This window comes from Leucopleurus acutus (genome assembly GCF_964270905.1).
Source record: "Leucopleurus acutus genome assembly, chromosome: 4".
Taxonomy (NCBI): domain Eukaryota; kingdom Metazoa; phylum Chordata; class Mammalia; order Artiodactyla; family Delphinidae; genus Leucopleurus; species Leucopleurus acutus.
The window spans coordinates 33,740,155-33,766,652 of NC_139146.1; the positions used below are offsets into that span (position 1 = coordinate 33,740,155).

The window sequence follows — 26,498 nt, forward strand, 5'->3', positions numbered from 1 at the left end:
CTTTGTTTTTCCGCTCTCGGAGCCGGCTGCTGCCGGGAGCGGTTCGTGAGGCCACCGGGAACTGACGGGGCAGCGGGGCGGAGCGGTGAGTTGTTACCAGCTCACCGGCTCCCAGTCGACTCTGGGAGGCTCAAGACTTTTGCGAGGGGCGAGGTGGGAGAGTAGTTCCGTGCGGTCTTAGTTTCCTCGCTCCCTGTGGGGACACCTCGTAATTTGCAGGCGGTCGAGTGCCCAGGATGACTGCTCACCCCTTAAGTGAGGGTAGTGCTTCCTCGGAGGTTGTGGCGGGCTGGGGCACGCGGACCGGGGGCACAGCCCCAGGGACTAGGTCCTTGGAACCCTGTCTCCGACCTTCCTCGGAAGGTTTTGGCGACTTCTCTCGACGGCTCCCTCTGTCGGCCTCTCACCTTCTCTCGAGCTCACTTGTCAAGGACCTTCCCCTGTGCTAGGCCTTGGGTGTGTTATGACTTTGATCAAAAAAGATTGGCAGTCCTTGTCTGAGTGTCTCTGGTCGCTCTTCAGATTCACTATCACTTGGTTGGTTTGGAATCAGGGTCTTTCCGCTTCCCTTATGTTTCCGGACGTATGCCTAAGGTTTCAGTGTAATCCAGGGCCAAGAACTCAGTGAGGGAATGAAAAGGGCAGCATCTTTAAAAGGTTGTTTATTAGAATGGGTTGCAAGAGCTTGCAAAGACATAAAGAGAAAAGCTTTCTAGAGCCGTTATGTGATGGCAACCCTAATATTGCACTCTGCGTGAACAGGGTCGATTTCCTTCATTTCGTTCACATGCAGATGATCAACTTTAGACTTCTTTTAAGATTCGCATATAAGGTGGGAAATGAGATCTAGAGGAAAGAATATATTTATATATGAGTACCCAATTTGGGTTGGAGAAATCACAGAAGCCCTAGAAAGTGACATTTAAACGAAACCTAGTTCATTCACTCTACAAATACTTTTGAGAATCTGTGAAGTTCCAAGCACTAGGTATATAACTGAATAAAACAAGTCCCTGCTTGCGTGGAGTTTACAGTCTAGTGGGATTAATGAATTTAAATCGGATGAAGGATTGGGAAGAGAGTATTGCAGATAGGGACATTGTACCAGTCCCCAGTCATGAAAGAGGTGTTTTTGTTTTGTATTGCTTTTCTTTTTTTGATGTTTGAGGGTTTGTGGGGCGGGGCAGTTAGGTGGGGATGGCTTAGAATTTCTTTTTTATTGCTTTTTGTGAAGAGATTTTGGACATGATTAGAGTTGTGTAGAAGAAGAGGAAAGACCTTTATACTTTGATCTCTATTAATTCCAAAGCCATTATTTTGTGGTACTTTGCAAAATAGCGAAGGGGTAGGCAAAAAAGAGAGCCTCTCCCCTTAAAGTACTCAGAGTGTTATAGAGAATATACAAATGTACAAAAAAAGAGTGTGGTTCAAGGTAGAAAGTTCCAGTACCATGAGAATGCATTTTGAGATATCCTAGGAGGACAAGATTAGTTGTATAGGGTGTAGAGAGGAACACAGTAGCTGTGAGTAAAGTTCTCATGAGAAGGAGTATTTGAACTGGGACTTGATAGCATTTGGAAATATAAAAATGGGTTATAAGCTTGTCAGAAAAAATGAGTAGAATTAGCAAGCCCAGCTAATGGCTCTGCACTACAGAAGGTCTGGGGATGAAGAATTAAAGTTTTTGTGCCAGTTACTGAATCTTTTTAAATGGTAGGCCAAGAAATTCGGCTTTATTTTAAAGGCAGTGGGAAGCCTTAATTTTTGAGGAAAAAAAATGAAAAAAGGAAGAAAGGAAAGAAGGAAGAAAAAAATGTGTTGCAGCAACATTAATATGGCAGCAGTGTTGAAGTCAAGAATAACTAGATTGTTGCTATAGTACAAAAGGCAAATAACGACCTGAATCTGAATAGTAACTGTGGAAATGAAAAACAGGAATAGATGTGAGAAACGTTGCAGAGTCAGAATTCACAGGAAAGGCCTGCAGATTGTTTAGATATAAGGAATTGGGGAGGACTCAGTGAGGCAGAGATTTAGGCCTCAGACCCGATTAATGGAGAGTGTGTCATTTATTGAAAGAAAGTGCAGGACAGGGAACTTTTGGGGGAAGATATTCATAATCTCAATTTCAATCATAACCGAATTTGACATACCATTAAGGCAACCAGGTACACATGTTTACTAAGCAGTTGGAATTGTGGGGTTTGAGCTTAATAGAGATTGGAATGGGGATAAACATGTGAAATCAAGTTGAAAACATGATATATATAAGATTACCACGGAAGAAATTGGTAGCAGAACTAAAGAAAATAGACAAGAATAGATACTTGGGCAATACCAAGAGCAATGGGGATGAAAAGATGACCCAGAGAAAGAGTAGCCAGAGATAGAAAAAGAAAACCAGGAAAGCTGAGTATTACTCGTGGAGGAGGAAGATTTTTGAAAGAGAAAGTGAATAACATGTATTCACTTGGCCAGCATTTACTGAGTGCCTGCTATCTGCCAGGCACTCTGCTACAAACAGGGATTACAGCAGTAGGTAAGGTCAGTGCTGGCCCTCATGGAACCTACGTTCTAGTGAGAAAGACAAACCCTGTTTACACAATTAACAGTGTAATAGCTATGACTTGTAAATACAGGATGTTTTAGGACCATATAACAGTAAGACTCCTTATTTTGTTAGGGGAATGTACAGAAAAAAATTGAGACGAGAAGGGTGAATAAGATGAGGCAAGGGACGCCTTCTACTAAAGAGCTGGGATAAGAAAGAGTATATGTTGAAAGATTTGAAATAAGTCATGTGGTTACAACAGAAAGTGGGAATAGCTTGAGATACTAAGTAACATTTAATGAGCAATTGTACTCTGTGCTAGATACTGTTGTAACTGCTTTACATGTATTACCAGATCATGTAGGGCATTAGAGACCTTTTTAAGAATCTTGTTCTTTAACCTTTGGACAGTAAGAAGTGAAAAGGAGTATTTTAAGCAAGTGGATGATATAAAAATATTTGGAAAGGCGCAAGAGTGATTTTGAATTTTTTCTTTTTTTTTTTCTTTGGCTGCATTGGGTCTTTGTTGTTGGCGCGGGCTTTCTCTAGTTGCAGCGAGCAGGGGCTACTCTTTGCAGTGCACGGGCTTCGCATTGCAGTGGCTTCTCTTGTTGCAGAGCGCGGGCTTCAGTAGTTGTGACACGTGGGCTCAGTAGTTGTGGCTCACGGGCTCTAGAGTGCAGGCTCGTGAGCTGTGGTGCAGGGGCTTAGTTGCTCCATGGCATGTGGGATCTTCCTGGACCAGGGCTCGAACTCATGTCCCTGCATTGGCAGGTGGATTCTTAACCAGTATGCCTCCAGGGAAGTCCCAATTGTGGGGTTCTGATTAAGCTCTTACAGTGGGCCAGATAATAGCTGCATGATGGTAGCTTGGTCTAGGGTGTGGTAATAAGGATTGAAAAAGTTAGATGAATTTGAAATATATATAAGAGGTTTGGTGATTGAATGGGAGGCAGGAGTTGAAGTGGAAGGAGTTAAAGCTGATTCTCAGGTTTCTGGCTGGAGCAATGGGATAAGTATCATTTGAGAAAGGGAAGATTAGGGGAAGAACTGCTTGAGAGAAGAGTTTATGAGTGGCTCTGTTAGGGGCATGTTGAATAGGCGGCACCAGTGAGATATCCAAGTCAAGCTGGCAGTCGAATCTTGGAAGAGATGCATGGGCTGGAGAGATAAATATATAATTACTGGCAAAAGGGTATAGGTCAAATTGTCTAGGGCAGTAATTCTGAAACGTTTAGAGTAGATCAGAACCATCTGGAAGATTTAATGCAAATTTCTGGGCCTCACTCCCAGAGTGTTTTCATTAGTAGCTATGGTTGTGGAGACCGAGAGTTTGAATTCCTAACAGGTTTCCAGATGATGCCTGTTGCTGCTGATCCAAAGGGGACATTTTGAGAAGAAGGTGTAGAGTGAAAGAAGAGACCCAGAACCTAATCTTGAGCAACTCATTTTTGATTCCTCAAGATTTTTGAGGAATCTACAAAGAAGACCAAGAAAGAAGTAGGAGGAAAAAATAGTATTTATTATACTTACCTGACTAAGGCTGTGAATACTTTGGTGAAAATATTTCCATGGTATGGTGGCACAAAGGCCAAATTGCAGGAAATGCTATATAAGCAGAAGGAGTGAAGAAAAAGTATAAAATGTAGGAGAAGTTTTGCTATAAAATGAAGAAGATAGGATAGAAGATATTTAAAGGTCAATGAAAAGATGCCAGTAGAAAGAAAGAGGCCGGGGGAGGGAGGTTTGTGAGTGGCGGAGAAGACAGAGGAATAGTTCATAGCTCAAGGTTTCAGGGGGGAGGAAAAAGATAGGTTCCAGGCATAGGTGGCATTACATGGAGAGCCACCCTCTTATTTGAAAGGTGGGAAAGAGGAAAGGATTGGAGCAGGTATATTTGTAGATGTGTCATAAAGTTGATTTAGTTCCTCTCTGACAGTTTCTGTTTTCTCTGTGAAGTAGATGAGGACATCTACTAAGATAGAGAAGCAGTTTCAAGGAAAATGGAGAAAATGTGACTGGTCTTTGCAGAAAGTGGGGAAATGAGTTGACCAGAGAAACATGATAGGATTGCTAAGTTGTGTTGAGTGCCTAGGTGGGATTAGTGACTCTGAAGATACAGAGTGTATGTATTCCTCTCAGCTGCACTTAGATTTTGGGTGCAGGCAGGGAGAAGGTAAATAGGATGGATGACTATAAAGTAGAAGAAACTGTAGAACTATGGGACAAGGATGCTTAGAGTGCTAAAAGAGAGTCTTTGAAAGGCTGGACCATAAAGGATAAAAAGGATGGAGAAAAAAGATGATTATTTAGAAGTAGGAATTTCTGTGTTACTTATATACATTTACTGTATATAACTAAGTTATATAAGCCTTAACTCCTAATGTGAGCTAAGACTTTGTTCCCACCAACACCACTATTGCCACCTTCCTAGGCCATTGACATTTTTAAAAGTGGTGATTATTATTAGTTTTCTGCATTCTTCTTTTTTTAAAGCAACATCTAGATTTGAAATTAAATCTACATTTAAAGCATTAAATTTCTGTATATATTTGTATCTATATCTACACACACCTAGGACTTTGTTTTCTAGAATTCTAATCCACAATAAGAAAGCTCTTTTACAATCTATTTTGATCATGAGTTTTAGAATATACAGGAAAGAACTATATAGAAGTAACATGATTTGGTGTAACTCCTGGAAAATATTCTTGGAAATAATAAAGGAGATAAAGTGACAAATTTACACAGTTGCTGACCTCTTTAGGACTTCAGTAGCAGGAAATAAATTTCTTTCACTATTCAGTAGTCCCCCCTTATCCATGTGGGATATGTTCCAAGACTCCCAGTGGATGCCTGAAACCATGGATAGTACCAAACCCTATATATACTGGGTTTTTTCCTATACATACATACCTGTGATAAAGTTTTATGAATAAATTAGGCACAGTAAGAGATTAACAACAATAACTAATAATAAAGTAGAATGATTATAACAACATATTATAATAAAAGTTATGTGAACATGGTCTCTCTCCTCAGGTTCTTCAACTCTGCCAGAAATGTGGCAGTGGCTTCTTCGTTGGCAGACACAGCCTCTCCAGTAATTTTTATATTTTTCAGTCTAAACCTATTCCTGAATCTGTGTAACCATCCTTTACTTGCAGTAAATGGCGTGGTGTCACTCATTTCAGGGGATCTCTTGCTGAAGTTTTTGTAGATGTTCAATGTTTTCTGGCCCAACATATTGCTGTCAGTTGGAACATATACTGTTCATGTCCTCCATCCACAAATTTAATGCCTTTTCCATTCTAACTAAGCACTTATGCACTGTGGCTATAACTTTTGCACTCTGAGGTACGACAGCAAAACTAGCACAAATTTTCCTTCTTCACAATTTCACAGATAGAAGACTCGTTCTTACCATAAATTTTAGCAACCTCAGCATATGAGCATACAGTTTTTTTCTTATTAAGTTTAAAACTTTCACTTTTTCACTTAGAGGAAGCACTTTGCAACTTCTTTGGCATATCTGAATAGCACGCATCACTACTCTGGCTCTTTGGGAGCATTAAATAAATAATAATAAGGTGACCTGAACACAAGCACTGCAATACCATGACAGTCAATCTGATAACTGAGCTGGCTAGTGACTAACAGACGGGATTCACTGGACAAATGGATGATTCACATCCCAAGCAGGATGGACTGAGCTAAGGAGCTGGCATGAGATTTCATCATAGTACTCAAAATGGCATGCAATTTAAAACTTATGAATTGTTTATTTCTGGAATTTTCTATTCAGTATTTTCCAACTGCAGGTAACTAAAATATCAGAAAGTGAAACCACAGGTAATAGGGGGACTGCTGTATGTGCGTTTGCTGGTAAGAAAGGAGAAGTAGTAGAAACTGGAGAAGGCAATAGAAAAGGGAGAGGGAAAGGAAGATAGAAAACTAAAATATAAAGGATAAAACACATAACCATGAGTGTTTTATTTTAGGCCCAACTCCTGTTTCTTCTGTTGGACAAGGAAAAGATGTTCTGTCAAGAAGGTGCCAGTAAGGAGAAAGAAGAGGGACCAAGAAAGTGGAGGTCTCTATAAATTCAAAGGATAGACGAATGGGAGTAAATCAATTTTTAAAAGAAAGAAAGATTGACTTGGTACCCTGAGGAGGCTCCTGGGTCAAAGCAGTAAAAGAGATAGAGTGATGGAAGATTGTAGTTAAAAAGGAGAATTGACTGTAGTCAAGCAGAATACTTGTGTCAAGTTTCAGGTTTCAGTGGCTGAAGATGAAGCTCCTTGAGGTTGAAGATCTAAATAAAACTAGTGCAGGATGTTGGAGAAGAACATCAATATATATGCTAAAATTACCAAAGATGATGGCAGGGGGAGAGGAAAAGATGAGCTTGGTGCAAATGTTCTGTACATAGCAGCAATGAAGATGCAGGTGTGGATTTCAAGAGAAGATGTTGATAAATGGTAATCGTGGAATATTTTTCCAAAAGCAGCGATATGGAGTATTGCTCTTTGCTCTTTGAGTAGGAACAACTCATTACTTGGGAGAAGGCTGTAAAACAGGGGATGTCTGTGTGGATGAGTGGGGATAGTAAAGGTAAAGCGATAAAAGGACTGCTCGAGAAAAAAATGGAAAATATAGGGGAATATGTTGGTAATGAGTAGGGGCTAGAAGACGACGGGCAACTAGCAATGAAGTTAATGTGGAGAGGGGGAAGGGCTGAGCTGAATGAGTGCTGGAGGGATTTTCAAGGGGAAGGTAAGTTTGTACCTTAAAGCAGCCACTATGTATATATAATAGGGAAAGGGAAACTGGAAGTTGCTAGAAAGGCTAAAGTATTGGTCTACAAAGTATTCTCATCATTCATTCCATGAGTAAAAAAATTGAGCTCACTTCCTTATATGTGTATTTAGTTGCCAATTATATGCATATACTGCTATCACTATGTATATTAATAGCTTTTTTAATAAAAGATTAAAAATAAAAAAGAAATTCTAACATTTTTTTTCTCTGTATTCCACTGTGGAGACCACTGGCTAGAGGAATATGTTAGTAATTTAGGGCAGGGGTATAAAGTCTGTTCAGTTTTATAATTGCAGGATCATATAAAAAGAACTGACTCCAAATTGGTGTTGATGACGTGATCTGTGGTCTGGTCTCCTAATCTAGGTGCTGACTCTTCTCACCTAATCTGTAATGTAAACCTTTTATCTGTGATTATGGAAATACATAACCATAAATACTTGGCTTCTAATTTTCAGCATAGAAATTTCAAGTAACGGTTTTTCTAGTATATTAAAAGGATTCTTCTAAGTTTCATTTTCAGTACCTCATAATACAGATTGTTAGCTCTCTAGCTAACCAAAAAAGTTAGGTCAGTAGAAAGACTAGGTTGTGTTCCCTTGTGCACTCAGGAGTGGCAGCTTTACTCCTTTTCATCATGGACATTTTAATGAGGAACTCTTCTCCTCAGAATGTATATGATGACCAGCCTCATGAGTAAATTTAAAACAAAAAAACCCCCACCTTTCTGTACCTATCATTATATATAGATGATGTATGTAATAATACAATCTTAGGAAGTGAGAGAGGTTGCTTCTCAATTTTTATTAAATTTTTACCAATTTATAACTGTTTGAGGTAGATTATTTTTCTTTTAGTATTGGCCTTTAGACCGCTTCTCATGGGTGATTGAGTAGAGCACAGAATTTGAGAATAATTTTGTGGCTATCAGATAAATATCTAATACCTTGTTTAAAACTTAAAAAAAAAAAAGGCTAGTGAGGTGTGTGTGTGTGTGTGTGTGTGTGTGTGTGTGTGTGTTTCCTGTGAGAGTTGGAGAAATATTAGGGGGGAAGTGGATGGGGAAGGAACAAACAAAATCTACTTTCAGGCTGAACTTTCATATGCCAAGATTCAATCTACGGCAAGTTTTTTTTTTTTTTTTTTTTGCGGTACGCCGGCCTCTCACTGCTGTGGCCTCTCCCGTTGCAGAGCACAGGCTCCGGACGCGCAGGCTCAGCGGCAATGGCTCACGGGCCCAGCCGCTCCGCGGCATGTGGGATCTTCCCGGACCGGGGCACGAACCTGTGTCCCCTGCATCGGCAGGCGGACTCTAAACCACTGCGCCACCAGGGAAGCCCTACAGCAAGTTTTAATGGCTTTATAACCCCCTGAAAATGAGAGATTACTGTGGAATTGCTGACAGATCCTTAACTCTAGCAAGTTTGTTGCATTATTATATTAACCTCCGGGATAGAAGACAATTTCAAGCCCTAGAATGTTGATCAAAGGATTGAACACAAAGTATACATTTTTATTTTAATAATTCCTTGCCTGGAGAAATATTTGAAAAGTAACACCGGAAGTAGAACAACATGATGATAGCATTGGTATTAGCTGAAAACAAAACGTTTTAATGTTTTAGAATTTCTAAGTCTTTGACGTATATCTTCACTATTTTTTCAGTTCCTTAGGACACAGAGAATATCATAGGCCCTATGGGAGATCCATATATATATATATATATATATATGGTTTGGCACTATTTCTTAGACACCTTGCTTCTCAAAAACAGGTTAATGCATGAGATACCACAATCTAAATGTGATGCAATAAGATTATCATTAGTATGTTTTCTGAGGCACTCAGAATTGGGGCTGAGGACTAAGGAGGCAAAAAAAAGATAGTTGAGGTAAAAGTTTCAGCACGGACCTTTAAAGCTTATTGCTTAATACGTCCTCTAACCATTGTCCTCCAGTGACACCCTTCCCCCAATCTTTTTCTTTTCTTTTTTTTTTTTTTTTTTTTGTGAAAATAAGGTTTGCGGGCTTCCCTGGTGGCGCAGTGGTTGAGAGTCCGCCTGCCGATGCAGGGGACACAGGTTCGTGCCCCGGTCCGGGAAGATCCCACATGCCGCGGAGCGGATGGGCCCGTGAGCCATGGCCGCTGAGCCTGCGCGTCCGGAGCCTGTGCTCCGCAACGGGAGAGGCCACAGCAGTGAAAGGCCCGCCTACCGCAAAAAAAAAAAAATAAAATAAGGTTTGAGAAGAAGAAATTTTGACATATACTAAACTTGACCTAAACACATCAAGTTCCTGTGTACTGAATTATGTGTATTATTTTAAAATGGTGTTAGGGGACTTCCCTGGTGGCGCAGTGGTTAAGAATCCGCCTGCCAATGCAGGGGTTACGGGTTCGAGCCCCCTGGTCTGGGAAGATCCCTACATGCCGCAGAGCAACTAAGCCAGCGAGCCACAACTACTGAGCCTGCAAGCCACAACTACTGAAGCCCTCGCGCCTACAGCCCATGCTCTGCAACAAAAGAAGCCACCACAATGAGAAGCCCGCGCACCACAAGGAAGAGTAGCCCCTGCTCAATGCAACTAGAGAAAGCCCGTGCGCAGCAACAAAGACCCAAGGCAGCCAGGTGTTAGGAAGGGGCTCTGTGGCAGGGAGGAGCTTATCTGGATTTAAAATTTTGCCAAGGATATGGATACAGAGAAAACTGGTAACATTCTTGCTTCAGGAGAAAAGAACTAGATAATGCCAGTTAGAGAAAGGAAGAAAATTTACTTTTATCCGTAATAACCTTTTGGACAGTTTGAATTTTGTATCAGGTGCACAGTATTACCTATTATAAACAAAAGAACAAGAAAAACTTTGACAGATAATTACCCGTTGTCTGTAAATTACTTTCCTCTTTTTTTACTTCAGGTGTTTGCAATGGCTGCTACTGTGAACTTGGAACTTGATCCCATTTTTTTGAAAGCACTAGGCTTCTTACATTCAAAGAGTAAGGATTCTGCTGAAAAGCTAAAAGCACTACTTGATGAATCTTTGGCTCGGGGCATTGATTCAAGTTACCGTCCATCTCAAAAGGTACCTACCTGGATAAAAAGCTTGGAGGAAGTTTTGTAAAGCCTGTAGTAGAACAGTGTTAACATTTAGAACGTCTCGAAACAATCTCTCTGCCAAATAATCTTTTCTTGTGGAATGAAGAAATTTATAGTGTTCTTTTCTTCCTTCAAGCTTTCAGAGAACTGTTACACTATATAGAGAAGTTAGCTGGGAGTGGGGGATATTCAGTTCTACTACTTTATTCCTATAGAAACCCACTTAAGATATATTTCAGTTTCTAATTCCTTATGATCAGAGTATTTTTTTAAGCTGTTGAATGAAACCGTAACCTGTGTTATAATTATTCTCTAATGTTTTAGGGGCGAAAAATAAAAGGACAGGGATTTTGCAATGAAGTGAATTAAATATGTATAGGATAATGTAAGGAATAAAGGAGGTATAGATGAAATGTGAGAACTGTGTAGCTCCCATAATAATAACAAAGTGACCAAGCAGCTTTATGTGAAAAGAATATACATTTTGGAACCAGACAAACCAGTTTTAAATCCCAGCTTACCTCTTACTAGTGTGGTGATAGATAACATATCTTGAACATTTACTGTGTCCTAGGTACTTTTCTCAGTGGTATATGTTTATCATTAATTTTAATTGTGGTAATTATCCTTTGAGATAGGTATTATTTATTTTTATTTTACAGTAAGGAAATTGAGGTACATAGTAACTTCATTTCACCCAGCCTCTGTTTCTTTATTATTAAAATGAGGATAATAAGAACTACCTTACAAAGTTGTGAAAATTAAAAGAGATAAAGTATGTCAGCCACCTAGTGCAGTGTCTACCTGGTACATAATAGACTTTTAGTGAATGATAGCTCTTATTAGATCTCTAATACCTAAGACATTCTTTCAAACCATTCTAAAGCTCTAGCCTTGAAACTTCGTGTCACCCAGGTCTATGAACACCTAGATACCAAACTGAGAAGGAGAGGACAGAACTACACGGCTAGCTCAGTCTAATCCAGAATCTCAAACTCAAGACAGGGCCAAGTCCCAGACTCAGTGTCCAAGTGATCAGTGATATTTTGCTCCCAGCCTTCTTTGAAAGCTACCTCTAGTATTCTCAAACCTTTTTATTGTCTTTTGAGTAGTAAAGCCATTGTGACTTCATTTCTTTCACCATTCTCATTCTGGTAGGTTCAAAGAGCTCAAGCCAACCAAATTAATAAAACTCAACAAAATATACTAACAAATTCATTCTGCTCTGAGTATGGATATAGGCCAAACAGGAAATTCCTGTTATTACTAAAGAAGCAGTATTTTGAGATTCTAAAACAGGAGGAATTTCATCTGTTAAAGTACATAAGAAGTTTGTTACAATTAAAAAGCCTCCTGCCCTTAGGTTTCTAACTGGAAATGACTTCTCATGGTCAGTTTAGAGAAAATACTCTGTTAGGGGTTTTTAAAACACAGATTCATTTAATTTTAGTCTTTAACTGGACATTTCCATCTCTAGAATTGTGTGAGAATCACCTAGAAGCAGTGGTGTGCTTATAAACATTATCAACTGGGGATAATTCCAAGGAGCTACTATATGCATAAGCTTTCTTTTAACAGCAACAGATAACAAATATATATACATATCAAAGAGTAAAAATAACAAAGATTGCAAGTTTAAAACAGAAGGGAAAGATAAGCCACAGACTGAGAGAAAAGGTTTGCAAATGATGTATCTGATAAAGGACTTGTATCCAGAATCTATGAAGATCTCTTTATACTCAATAATTTAACAAATGCTTTAGCAAAGAAGATAAATGTGTGGCAAATAAGCACTTGAAAAAAATGTTTAACACCATTAGCCATTAGGGAAATGGAAATTAAATCTACAGTGATATGCCACTACATACCTATTAAAATGTCTAAAATTAAAAAGATTAGCCATACCAAGCATTGGTGAGGATATGAGGATGTGAAGGAACTGGGACTCTCATATACTCCTGATGGAAATGTAAAATGGTATACCACTTTGGAACATGGTTTGGCAGTTTCATAAAAAGTTAAGCATAAACCTACCATGTGATCCAGACATTCCACTCCTACGTGTTTATTCTAGAGAAATGGAAGTGTATGTCCATATAAAGATTTGTACCTGAATGTTCATAATATCTGTATTCGTAATAGGCCAAACTGGAAACAACCCAAATGTCCATTAATAGGTAAATGAATAAACAAATCATGGTGTATTTGTTCAATGAGTACTATTCAGCAACAAAAGAAATGAACTTTTGCTACACTCAACAACATTGATGAATCTCAAAATAAATATTGCTGAGTGAAAGAAGCCAGAAAAAAAGAGTATATACTGCATGATTCCATTTATGAAAATTTCTAGGAAATGCAAACTAATCTATAGTTGCAGAAAGCAGATATGTGGTTGCCTGAGACTGGGTGGCTTAGTTTTTCTAGGATGTCTACCTCTAAGAGTGAAGTTTTTCTAGGATGTCTACCTCTAAGAGTGATTACAAAGGGCAACCAGGACACTTTGTGAGATGATGGATATGTTCCTTATATTGATTGTCGTGAAACCATAGAGCGAAACATATCCAGTTTTACACTTTAACTAGGTGCAGTTTGTATATCAGTTATTCCTCAATAAAGTTGTTTAAAGAAGAAGGCAACACATTGGTCGCTACATGATGTCTTAATTTTTAACTGATAGTTGTTTAGATTTATGATGTTTTTTAATAGTATATTAGATAGTCTGAATATTTAATCATGGGTATCTTTTTAATTTCACCTATAGGATGTGGAACCACCCAAAATTTCAAGCACAAAAACTGTTTCCATTAAGCAAGAGCCCAAAACATCATCCACTCTTCCTTCTGGCAATAATAATGGCAAGGTCCTAACAACTGAAAAGGTAAAGAAGGAAGGTGAAAAGAGACCTGCTGATAAAGTAAGATTTTATTTTACTCTAGTAAATCAGTCAATGAATCAATCAGTTTATAGGCCAGAAAACGTTCTGTGCTTACTTTTTGTATATAATAGTGGGTAAAAGTACATAATAACCACTCAGTAAATATATTTTGATAATTATGGATATTGGTTTTTTGAAATTAAAATTTAGAAATATTTTAAAACCATTTACTGAAGTCGTTGTCAATAAATATTTGAGCGCTAGAAGATGTACTAATTTCATGTATAACTCAAGTATTCTAGATGGAACTGTTGTTGAAAAGAAAAGATGGCGAGGAAAGAATAAAGATGTAAATGACTAAACATGAAATTTGTTACAGAATGGTGTACCTTAACAGGGTTACAGATAACAGATACAGATAACTCTTGGATTGTCTATTTTGAATGATTTCTGCACATAATTATTAGGATTTTAGCACTTAGTAAAAAATACATTTAAAAAAACTTTTACTACCCCTGCCCTTAAGGTGGGGTGTTTTCATACTTTTTTCTAAATATTGGCTATTCATAAACTATATTGCATTGTTTTTATATAAATTTAAAAGCACAGAAAACAATATAATATAGTTTATGAATAGCCAATATTTAGAAAATATATCTCTATTTTCCATATATATATCTCATATATATCTTTTAGCAACTTTTTCCACTCAGCAATGTGCTTTTGAAATTTACCTATGTTGATACATGTAGATTTGAACATTTCTTTCAGCTAACATGTGGAATATTAATTCTATAAATAAACCAGTTAATCCATTCCCCCGCTGATGAGCAGTTAGCTTATTTCTCCTTTTCCTCTATTACAGTGGGGTTTCAGTGAGCTGCTTTATACATATGTCTTTGCCCACATGGTGGTAGTTTCTATAGGATGTATACCTATAAGTGGATGTAATAGGATGGGTACATCTTCAACATTATTAGACATAGTGGATGTTTGAAGCAAGTATGGCAATGTGTTAAGCCTGAACGACTGGTAGAAGTTCATTATTTACTTCTTTTCAATATACATTAACTATCACTACTTCATTATTTAAAATTTTAAAATAGCCTTAAAAATAGCCTTAGTAGTACTATGGTTTCTCAATTCAAAGCATCCAATGGGGGGTTGGGAGGGCACTGTAAGTAAATCCACTGAACTTCCAGGATTCTTTAATGGATAAAAGCGTACAAAGAGAAATACAGATGCATGCTAAACTGTTCTGATTTATTTATTTCTACCTTGTTGGAGTCTTTTTAACATACTGATTATGAATTTATTATAAATGTTCTCCAGGTCTTTAGTGTGTACATCTCTCCCTAACTGTGTGAAAATATCTGTTGAGTGGACTTGGTCATTGCACACTGTCTATCTTATCTTGTGATAGATGTGATAGATGTCTATCACATCTCTCAGTGATTTAAAGTTTATTCTAATGTGTTACTTTCTGATTGGGTGCTTTTTATAGATGAAATCAGACATCACTGAAGGAGTTGATATTCCAAAGAAACCTAGATTGGAGAAACCAGAGACACGGTCCTCTCCCATTACTGTCCAAACCAGCAAGGATTTAGCTATGACTGACCTTTCCAGCTTTGAGGAGACCAGTGCTGATGATTTTGCCATGGAGATGGGATTGGCCTGTGTTGTTTGTAGGTTAGTTGTACCTTGCCACAGATTCTTTTGTGTCTTTGTAAAGAGCAAACAACTTAAAAAAAAAAGACCAATTGTTGGGTGTTTTTTTTATTTTGTTTTTATAATTTGGAGGTGGGTAGGAGATAAGTAGATCGATAAGTAGATGAACCTCCCATATGGCAATTTAGTGTCTTAAAAATTGTCAAAATTTTATATTCTTGACAGGCATCTTTAATCAGTTATGTTGTAGTAATATTTTCTGCGTTCTTGGCTTCTAGAGGGAAAGCAATTATTGCTTTATTTTTTAGTGAGAAAGAGTCTGTTCAGCAGACTTAATTATTTTCACCTTTCTTTTTTTTTTTTTTTTTTTTTTTTTGCGGTATGCGGGCCTCTCACTGTGTGGCCTCTCCCGTTGTGGAGCACAGGCTCCGGACGCGCAGGCTGAGCGGCCATGGCTCACGGGCCCAGCTGCTCCGCAGCATGTGGGATCTTCCCTGACCGGGGCACGAACCCGTGTCCCCTGCATTGGCAGGCGGACTCTCAACCACTGCGCCACCAGGGAAGCTCCTCATCTTTCTGTTTAAGAAGACTATGTTGCTTTTTTTTTCCTGAAGTGTTGATAGTATTTATAAAGTAAATGGTTATATATCATTTTCTAAAATACCATTAAATCTTTTCCTAAGGATAATGGAAATGAAATTAATGGATCATGTAGGTTATTCTGAGTGTTGTTTTGAAACATGGATTCATAATTATAAAAACATAGATAATTCTGCTTAGTAGAAGATGCATCTTAAAAATCAGAATAATTAGATTTTGAACTCCTTGATGTCAGGAGCTATGTCTTTAATTGTTAATGACTTTCATTGCCTAGCACAACAGAAAAAATTACCACCTTTGTTGCTGTTTTCTTCATGAAAATGTTAAATTCTGGTGCATTGGGACTGAGTGCATACCTATAAACTTTTGTGAACCTTATAGAGAATCAGTTAATGTACTTCTGAATAGGATCATTTCGTTAGAGCTTCATTGTTTTAACATATATTTGTTTATTTCAACTTTTATCTACTATAAGAGTTATCATTTTTATATAAAGAAGTAAATGGTAAAGTAATAAGGGGGAAAGGACTAGTAATTGTAACCCTCCGTAAGGAGACTTGTTATGATCAAGTCTAAGGCTGTTGCTGTTGGAATTTATACTTTTTTGATACACATATTACTGCATTCTATTTAGTTAAGACATTTATTTATTGAACACCCTATGTCTGCGCAGTAATGTGCTAGGCCCTATAGTTAATTAGGTCCAGTTTCTAACTTTAGGCAACTCAAATGTTAATGAAGAAGATAGAACAATATGTAGGCAGCAAATATAAAGGAATTTAATAGAGGTACAAAGAAGATGTTATGAGACTGTTGGAGGACTAGCCAAAGTCTACTGTGTACCTTCTGGGAGAAAGAAAAAAATTGCAATGAGAAATGACAAGGAGAATATAGCCAAATTTAGTCTTTAAGTCATCTTATACATTTCTTAATGGCTGAGCATAACCTTTAAAAGAAATGAATTGTTTGTGCAGGCTACAATGTTGGGATTCATTACTTTGCTCTTTGGCTTTTCTGGGGTTTTTACCCTCTTTAATTTATCAGACTTTACCAGAACAACCCTAAAATGGCTTTAAATTGTTGCATTCAAATAAATGTAATATTTAATGGTATACTTTCTTAGGCAAATGACAGTGGCATCTGGTAATCAATTAGTAGAATGTCAGGAATGCCATAATCTCTACCACCAAGATTGCCATAAGCCGCAGGTGACAGACAAGGAAGTGAATGACCCTCGCCTTGTGTGGTATTGTGCCCGGTGTACCAGACAAATGAAAAGAATGGTAGGAATCATTTTTCTCTATTTTAAACAATCTCTGTCAATTTTTTTGTTGATATGTGCTTTTTAAGATAAAAATTTGAACATTTATGTTATTGAAAAAAAATCTTATAAGCTGATGATTTAAATGTTTGTGTATATGTGCGATTTTTGTGTCTATGCCTAAATGGACCAGACCATGTATATGCATTTTTCTCTGCTCAGCTTTTAACTTGTTCTATTATAAAAATCAGAATTGGAGACCCACAAAATACAAATATTCCTTACTGGTATGTCAGTGTATTTATAAACATTTAGAAATACTACAAAGCACTGTGGAAAGTGGTGAGATACAAAGCCCCAGACTCTGCTGAGTCTGGTAAGGAAATATTAGAAATATCTATTCCTGAGTGAGTGTAAACCACCAAACTTACAAACTGTGTACAGAGGCAGTATTTGTATGTGCATCTCTGTCTTTCCTCCTGTGTTTCTCTCTCTGTTCCTCAGTCTTTCTTTCTCATTGTCTTCAAGTGACCATTTATCCTATATTCCCCAGTACTTTCTCAGTTTACTGCTCACAAACATAACTGTCTTTAATTTCGTACTGAAACATGTTTTCATTTGTTATATTGGATAGTTTTCTAATTTATTTAAATAGTAGATGGATGAATGTTATCATCTTCCTTTTAAAGAAATCAAGTTGTTATTTACTTCAGTGACTTGTTTGCTTCCCCCATCCTCCCTCCCCTGCCTTAGATTAGGGACTCTCTTTTTGTTTTTTTTTTTTAATTTTATTTTTTATTGAAGTATAGTTGATTTATGTTATGTTAGTTGCTGGTATACAACAAAGTGATTCAGGATATTGAATATCCCTGTGCTATACAGTAGGACCTTGTTTACTCATTCTGTATATAATAGTTTCCATATGCTAATTCCAAACTTCCAATCCATCCCTCCCCCACCTCTCCCACCTCCTTGGTAACCACAAGTCGGTTTTCTGTGAGTCTGTTTCTGTTTCATAAATAAGTTCAATTGTGTCACATTTTAGATTCCACATATGATATCATATTGTATTTGTCTTTTTCTTTCACTTAGTATGATAATCTCTAGGTCCATCCGTGTTGCCACAGATGGCATTATTTCATTCTTTTTATGGCTGAGGAATATTCCATTGTATAAATATACCACATCTTCTTTATCCATTCGTCTGTCAGTGGACATTTAGGTTGCTTCCATGTCTTGGCTATTGTAAATAGTGCTGCTGTGAACATAGTGAGTGCATGTATCATTTCAAATTGTAGTTTTCTCCAGAAGATTAGGGACTCTTGATAGAAGAGTTCTCATATTGTTAACCAAGTGAGTTTCTACATAAATTTTTCTGACCAAATATATCTTTTTAAAGTTAGAAGTACTTAGTTAAAAGTAAGAAAAAAAAAATCAAGATACCTACTTTACTTTTTAATCACTCAAATCAGAAATAGATTATGTTTTATTCCTATGAAAAGTAGTAACATTTCAGTAGCATTTATACTTTCTGTTTGTAATGGGAAATTTCTTTGACATGATACAATTGTTCTCTGCTCAGTCTGATTTTTATTTAGTTTATTACTTAAACTAGCCCCCCAGGACCTCAACCGAAGTAATTACGGGTGAGCACAACAGTGCATTCCAGTGCCTTGACACAAGTAGTCACTAAGAATTGGTAGTCAAAATAAATAATTTGTGACAGTAATCTTTCTTTAGTATAGCTTCAAAGTTTATTATTATTTTATTGTAAGTCTCTTAATAAAGTAAGTACCGTTCTCTCCTAAGTTTTTACTCCCTTATATTTTGTGACTTAGTTTACACCAGGTCTATATTTATAGTTCTAACCCTCTTCCTGGAATGAATTTTGGCAGCTGACCAGATATCCTACAGTTACTTTAAGTTCAATGTTATTAAAATTAAAATTGTTTTCTTCTCCACTCAATTTTTCCTCAGTTGCCTGAACTAGAAAACATTATCCTTGATGCCTCTCTTAATTCCACATCCCTTTGTTTACCAAAGTTGTTAATTCTACCTCTTATGTATTTCACAAATCTGTTCATTTCACTTTTGTTACCCTGTCCCACGGACCCCCTCATTTCTTGTCTATTGCTTTAGCTCCTTCAGTCCACTTTACACACTGCAGTTAGAATATTCTTCTAAAGTAATTATCTAACTTTATCTGTTTAAGTGTGCCCAGTGGCTCTCAATTACCTATATGATGAAGTTTTCCTTGTTAGGGTGGATGTATGGACCTTCTCTCTTTGACCCAACTCTACCTTTGTATCCTTCTCTCCCACCACTTCATCATATACACCCACATACTGTGGCCATGCCAGACCAAATGGTTCATTCCCTGAGTATGTGGTGAACTTTTCGTGTTCCCATATGTCCTGCTTCTCAGCTTCTCCTCATCTGGGAAACCTTTTATTCTTTATCAACTTTGCAAATTAAATGTCTAATTAATTTGTCATTAAGACCTAGTCTCATTCACTGGCAAAGCACCAGAGCAAAGCTCAGGACTGGACACATCCCACATTCTGTTGTTCTCATTTTAAGATACATAAATGGAGGAAATATAGATTTGCACCAGAAATCTGCAGTCAGTAAGTTCAGTCTGTATGTCCAAGAGTCAAGTGCTGAATAAGAGGCCATGACTAATGTCAGAACATGATTAGATACACCAAGAGTGGACCTGGAGAAATACCAAAAGATGTGATCTGAAGTGAGCCTGAAGATTAGGATCTGGTAAACACAATGTTTAGTGAGAGAAAGAAATTTGGAAATGGTGGGGATGCTAAATCCAGTCATTCTTACTATAATTGCTTTCAGTGATGTTCTCATATATATTTGCATTGGTTATTGGTCCAAGATATCTCAAGGATACCATAAATAACATCTTATATCCCCTTTCTCCTTGCACTAATTTCTTAACTAGGGCAGGTTCTGCAGTACACATTATTATAGGAAGACGGGAAGACAAGAGTTAAGAATGGTGGGTGGCAGGGTCCAAGATTATTCTTTTGTTTTGTAATTTTCTGTCTACCAGGTAATGGGTTTTGCCCCAGCACTAGGTGAAAGACTCATGACTTACTGCAGTGGTTCTCAATCTAAGGTGGTAACACACTCCTACTCAGCAGTAATAGAAATACACGGTAATTTTGATTGCTGCCATACTGGCAACTATCGCCTTGAGTGGTGAATGTCATATATTCTGCACTATGTGAGTCAGTCACCCAATGAAAAATTATAGTGCCTTTGTTGAGCAACACTGAGTCAGTGATAATATCCTAGTTCCCTAAACTAGTATTACCAGCGAAGGACAAAGGGTTTTGGGTATTTCTTACTCAGCTTCTAAGATGGCTAGGTGAAATAGAGGAAGCAGAAAAAGATCCAAACATGATCTCCTAGGCAGAGGTTCTTTCTGGGCTTCACTGTAATGAATCTTCATCTGCTAAAGCATACAAGTTAGGTGGGTCTTCAGAGTCTCACCACATCTACTGATGTGCATAGAGGGAAGTATCAGATTGAAAGCCATGGGTATGGAACCATGTATTTCTGATTTACTCTGAAGGCTACATTTCATAACGTGGTTTGCAGTAGAGGGTAAGATAATCTTTCTTGGTCGTAAGAGATATTTTTATCATAGATATCTAACAGCATCCTTAATAATACTCTTGATCTGAGTGTTGCTTTATAAGTGATGTCTGAAATTAGGTGTACTTTCATGTGGAAAGTATGTAATATAAAAAATGGGATGAATTGAGACTTAAGGCTGAAAATTATATTGTATGGCAAACCACAGCACAAGAAAGTCTAAACAGAGATAAAACAGCTGCATTCAAATTTCCAGAAATGAGAACACATTATTAATAAATTTTCTGGTATTGTCTTGCATGGCCTTATTAGGATTGTCAAGGACGATGGAATGGCAGGGAGCATCTTTACCCATCCCGTAGAGATGGGTTCTTTCAGATTCAGTTTTCTTACCTTTTGTAAATAATGATAATGAATAAATAGTAACTATTATTGTCTGCACTTAATATGTGCCAGACACTATGTAAAGGCTTACGTAATCACAATTCATTCTCATAACCCACCTTTGAAACAAGATATTATCCCCATTTTGCAAATGAAAATGAAACTTCTAGAGATTTACATATTTTACTTGAGGTAACATAGCTAGGGAAGTAGTTGAGCTGGGTTTTGATTCTAGTTCTGTTTGACTCCAAAGACTGTCCTCTCAAACACTGCACTATACTGTTTATATAGTTAATATTATCTAGCTGGAGAACACTAAAGAACAAACTGAAAAATGATTAGAGTTCACAAGAGAGTTTAGTAAAGTACCTAATATAAAATAAAGGAAAAGTCAATTTTTGGTCAAAATAAAACTGAAAATGCTTATGTGATTTTTTTTTTCTTTTTCTTTTTATCAATTTGGTTTTGTCAAAATGACATTTGATTAACCCTAATCTGGATAATTTTTAAAGTTTTGTATTATCTTTACTGTTTAGAAACTAATAAAATCTATAAAACCATTAATTAATATGATGATACAAATAATTTGTCGAAGTATCTATATTTTCAGTGTCATCACAATATTTTTTTAATGTTCATCTGTATTTCAATTCAATGAGGAGTCCTGTGATAGATTTTATTGTCTTTCTGTGCATTTAACTAAGATTTTGTAGCTAATTTAATCTTAACACTGATTTTTGCAGGCTCAAAAAACTCAGAAACCACCACAGAAACCAGCCCCCACAGTTGTTTCTGTAGCTCCTGCTGTTAAAGATCCATTGGTTAAGAAACCAGAAACTAAACTCAAGCAAGAGTTAACTTTTCTAGCATTTAAGAGATCAGAAGTCAAGGTATAGTATATTCCATTTTTATCTAAGATTGGATTTAAATTTAGTTGACTTAATAGTTACTTGGGAAAAAAAATAATGTGAAACTTTGTATACTAAATGGCCATATGTTGGAAATTAAGACCACATTAAGACTACATTACTATTAACATTAAGTAGAAAGAGAACATTTATGTAATTATTTAATCTTGAGCTCTGCTGTTTCTCTTTTTATGGTGATTAGGAGCTGTTTGTGAGCATTCCAAGATAACATTCTTTACCATTCCTATGTAGTCAGCCACTTCTCTCCAATTGGGAATTTGGTTTAAATCCTAAATACCTTTGTCCTCAGTAGCAGTAGTTTTGCTCCTCACATTACTTGTGCTGATTGGCCCCATAGCTTTCTTCTTCCTGCTTATTGGCTATTGAAGTTTTCTTCTTTGTCTTATTTTTTTCTATTATTATCATGAATTTTCCCCATGAATCGGCCCTCTCTTATACTAAGGAGCCAGATTATCTAGTGAGAGTATCACCTTTCTCATTCCTAGATTTTCATCCTTGATATCATGCTACATTATTATTAATATTCTGGCATTTTGATATCATGGAATAAAATATTTTTCTAATCTAATTTTATAACAAAAAGAATGCTTTTATTGAGTTTCACATTCCAATTTTAAGCAGAAGATGGAATTTTAAAGATGGAAGAAAAAAATGTTAGCCCCAAATTCTCAAAGGTTAACCCCAGAAAATTCTAAAGCTGTTACCTTGTCCAAGTGGCTGTAAGTAGCAAAGATCAAGAACATTGGTTTGATGATAAAGAATATGAGTATAAAATACTCTGAGAAGGATACTGATAATTTTATTTGCAGATCATTTTTAATTTAATTTACCAGGGAAGAGCTGATATCCAAGGGATATCCATTATTGATTTGTCACATAGAAACTTGGTGAGCTAGAATAGAAGTAAGAATAACTTATTGAAAGTAATTAGAGTTGCTATATTCTATACTTAAATCACTTTTAGGTAGCTTTTTATACTAACCTGTTACTACTAAAGTTTATTTTTAGGAAACCAATATGAAATTATTTTACAGCAAATAAATTAAGGCCTTGGCTGTCATGTTTGTTCTGATTAAGAAGAGGTTTTGACGTTTTTATGATAAAATATAATAAATTTTTACTATGAAAAAAATTGTTCCCATTTATATATAAAAAGCAATTTAAAAATAGCTTTCTAACTAGGATAATAGGCAAGAAAATATTTTTAGTTGAGAACAATTGTGAAATTTATTTTCTGCACTGGAATAGTAAGAAATTACTTGGTCTCCGTTGTTTGTGTTATTTTACTTTTGTGCATCCTGATAGTATTATAAGCCATCTGTCATTCAGTTGAAAAGCAATACCAGTAACAGCAAACCATTCAAATAAAATGCCATACACACAGAACTTGCTTTGTACTTCATAAGTGTTGGTCTTTTTGATTACTTCAGATGGGTTTTCTTTTGTGAAGTTTGTTGAAAGATCATTTAGCCCTATAGCAGGCAGTTTTATGTTTAATATAAAGAAAAGGAAAAAATCAGATCTTTCATCACTGAAAATTAAAAGTTTGCTACACCTGTGTCCTTTTGCTTCCTTGACTAACTTTTTTTCATTACCTATATGCATATCTCTAGGAACTTGTAATTGATGTAAAGTTTATCTTCTTTGCATAACCTTATGAGATAGTCATTGTATGATGTTACTGTAAAAATTCCTATCGGGGCTTCCCTGGTGGCACAGTGGTTGAGAGTCCGCCTACCAATGCAGGGGTCACGGGTTCGTGCTCCGGTCTGGGAAGATCCCACATGCCGTGGAGCGGCTGGGCCCGTGAGCCATGGCCGCTGAGCCTGTGCATCGGGAGCCTGTGCTCTGCAACGGGAGAGGCTGCCAACAGTGAGAGGCCCAAGTATGGCAAAAAAAAAAAAAAAAAAATCCTATCGTTTTTTGGAGTATGTGAACAATAATCTGGACCCTCCTCTGATAAAGACCTCAGAGAACTCTGTTTACATTATTTTTCACATTGGTTTAAAATGTTTAATGCAGACAGTATTGACGGCTACTTTGTAAGAACTAAAAACGTTTTTCTCAACTCATTCAGAGTTCAATTCTAAAATATAACTGAGTATATTTTAAGCACGATAACTACCATATTTTAAAGTAAGATACTATTTGTAAGACTTTACCTTTTACGTATTTAACACTTTTGTGAATCTCAAGAATATGAAGGTAGAAAAAGTGCCAATGAGAAATTCAGTCCATAATTAATTTGAACAAAGTGCATTTTTCCCTAAACGTTAAGGTGAAAAAAATTGTTCTCATATGAATAAGAACAATATTTATGTAGCGACATTGGTATCACTGTTAGCTTTTGACTGGCCAAGGAAGTTAATTAGAGAAATTGAAGTGTTATACCTTTAAGAAATACATCTGGGAGTGAGTCAGGCATACCCAAAATGTCACTATGCAGCTTATGAGGCAGTTGATTAAAAATGTTATACAGAAGCAGGGATCTCTTTGTGATAGTTTCAGTGGAAACATGGACAAATTGTGAAAATAAAGTCATGAGACCTTCTTAGTATATTTCGACCTTTAGAGTTGTACAATTCCAAGTAGTTAACATGGTGTATCTGTATATATTTTGCAATGCAGTAGCTATTTGCTCAAAATTTGCGGGGGAGTTTTAAAAATAGGTTCAAAATCTTATGTATTCACTCAATATTTATTGAGTGAATCTCTTCATCTCAGACATCTCCTACATATCCTGGGCGTGAGCATTTTTGTCCATTAAGAGTGGATTCTGTTTTTGAAATGATCCACAAGTCATTTGGAGCAAAGCCTAAAGAATTAGATGTTTTACTGAGCTAAATAGTAACCTTTCTGGGTGAAAAACAAGTTAAAGCATTAAATCTGATTTTCTGATATGGTTTGTAACCAAATCTAGGAGCAGTCCTCAAAAAGGAATTCCCATATATTTTTTTCCGCAGTGATTAGAAGAAGAATATGACATCCCATAATTTCTGCTTTATAAATGGTAGCACCCATTAGCTATGGATAGGTTTTCTTGTATGTGTTTTTTCAGATCAGTTTAGCAGAACTTAATTTTGGTGCTATGCTTTAAATTTCCCAGATCATTTTTGTATAAAACGTCTTAACCATTAAACTTGTTATATATTTAAGAATATTATATTAGGTGTTAATTACACTTGGCTCTAATATTTATATTATGTTTTTTAGGCATCCACGGTTGTTTCAGGAAATTCTTCTAGTACCAGTGTTTCCTCTTCAGCAACTAGTGGCCTAACTGGATGGGCAGCTTTTGCAGCCAAAACTTCTTCTGCTGGTCCATCCACAGCAAAATTGAGTTCAACAACCCAAAACAATAGCGGGAAACCTGCTACCTCATCAGCTAACCAGAAGCCCGTGGGTTTGACTGGTCTGGCAACATCATCCAAAGGTGGAATAGGTTCCAAAATAGGTTCCAGTAACAGCACTTCACCCACTGTACCACTGAAACCACCTCCACCTCTAACTTTGGGCAAAACTGGCCTTAGTCGCTCAGTTAGTTGTGACAATGTTAGCAAAGTAGGTCTTCCCAGTCCAAGTAGTTTGGTTCCAGGAAGCAGCAGCCAACTAAGTGGGAATGGAAATAGTGGGACATCAGGGCCTAGTGGAAGTACCACTAACAAAACCACTTCAGAATCAAGCAGCTCTCCCTCAGCATCCCTTAAAGGTCCAACTTCACAAGAATCACAACTCAATGCCATGAAGCGATTACAGATGGTCAAGAAGAAGGCTGCCCAAAAGAAACTCAAGAAGTAATGTGGCCAAGTAGGTTTTTATATCATATTACCCTAAAGATTAAAATCTTATTATTAAGACATAAACTGTAGTATACTATAATTTAATAAAAATCTTCATAATGAAATTTATTATTTCTTACCTTAAAATGCTAATTAGTAGTTAATGAAACTTGGAAATGTTTATTTTAAATCTGTTTAGCATTTTTATTTTGACAGTTTTCATAGTATGTGAAAACAATGATTAGAATGACTAATTCTCGATGAAAACTTCTGGAATCCCAGAAGACTGATAGCATATGTGAATTTTTTCTAAAAATTCATCTTCTGGCAAAGTCCCAGTAATTGATCCTGCTGAATAAGATGCCTTACAAAGAGCCAGGGATGACCCAAGTTTTCTACTCCCCGCCCTGCCATAGTCTGGATATTCATTGGCAGTCCCAGCCTCATTTCAATTGATTCTCCCTCTCCCCCCAAATATTTCATCTCCCCATTTTCAAAATTAATTTTTCATAATTGATTTCTCATATCCCTGTATTATGTTTTTACCTATTTGTCACCTCATATCAGTTATTTAGGGATTTATCTCTTCCAATAGATTGTGAACCCCCATGCCCTTTGAGTGCAATAGTTTTCTCACATTTCCCAGTTTCATCACATTGCCAGTGTAACATATGCACATAGTATATGCTTAATAAATGTTGACTTTTGATTTTTCCTGGTTACACACATTCCTGAGAATTCTTGAGGAAAACACCCATTCCAAGAGTCTTTATGGATGGATAATTTCTGATTTGTTTACATACTGATAGCATCTTCCTATACCATGAAAAAAAAAGGCGATTTTATTTTTACTGCCCAAAATATTACAGCAATTTACCTAATTTTAGTTAACTTTGTATAAAAGAAGCTCCCAT

At 36.7% G+C, this 26,498-nt stretch overlaps 1 protein-coding gene across 1 annotated transcript; it reads left to right on the plus strand.

Moving 5' to 3' along the window:
- Nucleotides 1-25,603, plus strand: INTS12 (integrator complex subunit 12; the record flags this gene model as incomplete). The annotated part of the gene is made up of 7 exons (XM_082838109.1): nucleotides 1-85; nucleotides 10,286-10,450; nucleotides 13,229-13,381; nucleotides 14,847-15,034; nucleotides 16,737-16,896; nucleotides 21,620-21,766; nucleotides 25,019-25,603. Exons 2-7 carry the CDS (start codon nucleotides 10,295-10,297, stop codon nucleotides 25,601-25,603), a joined length of 1,389 nt encoding a protein of 462 aa, XP_082694235.1. The 5' UTR covers nucleotides 1-85; nucleotides 10,286-10,294.
- Between the last annotated feature and the right edge of the window lie 895 nt (nucleotides 25,604-26,498).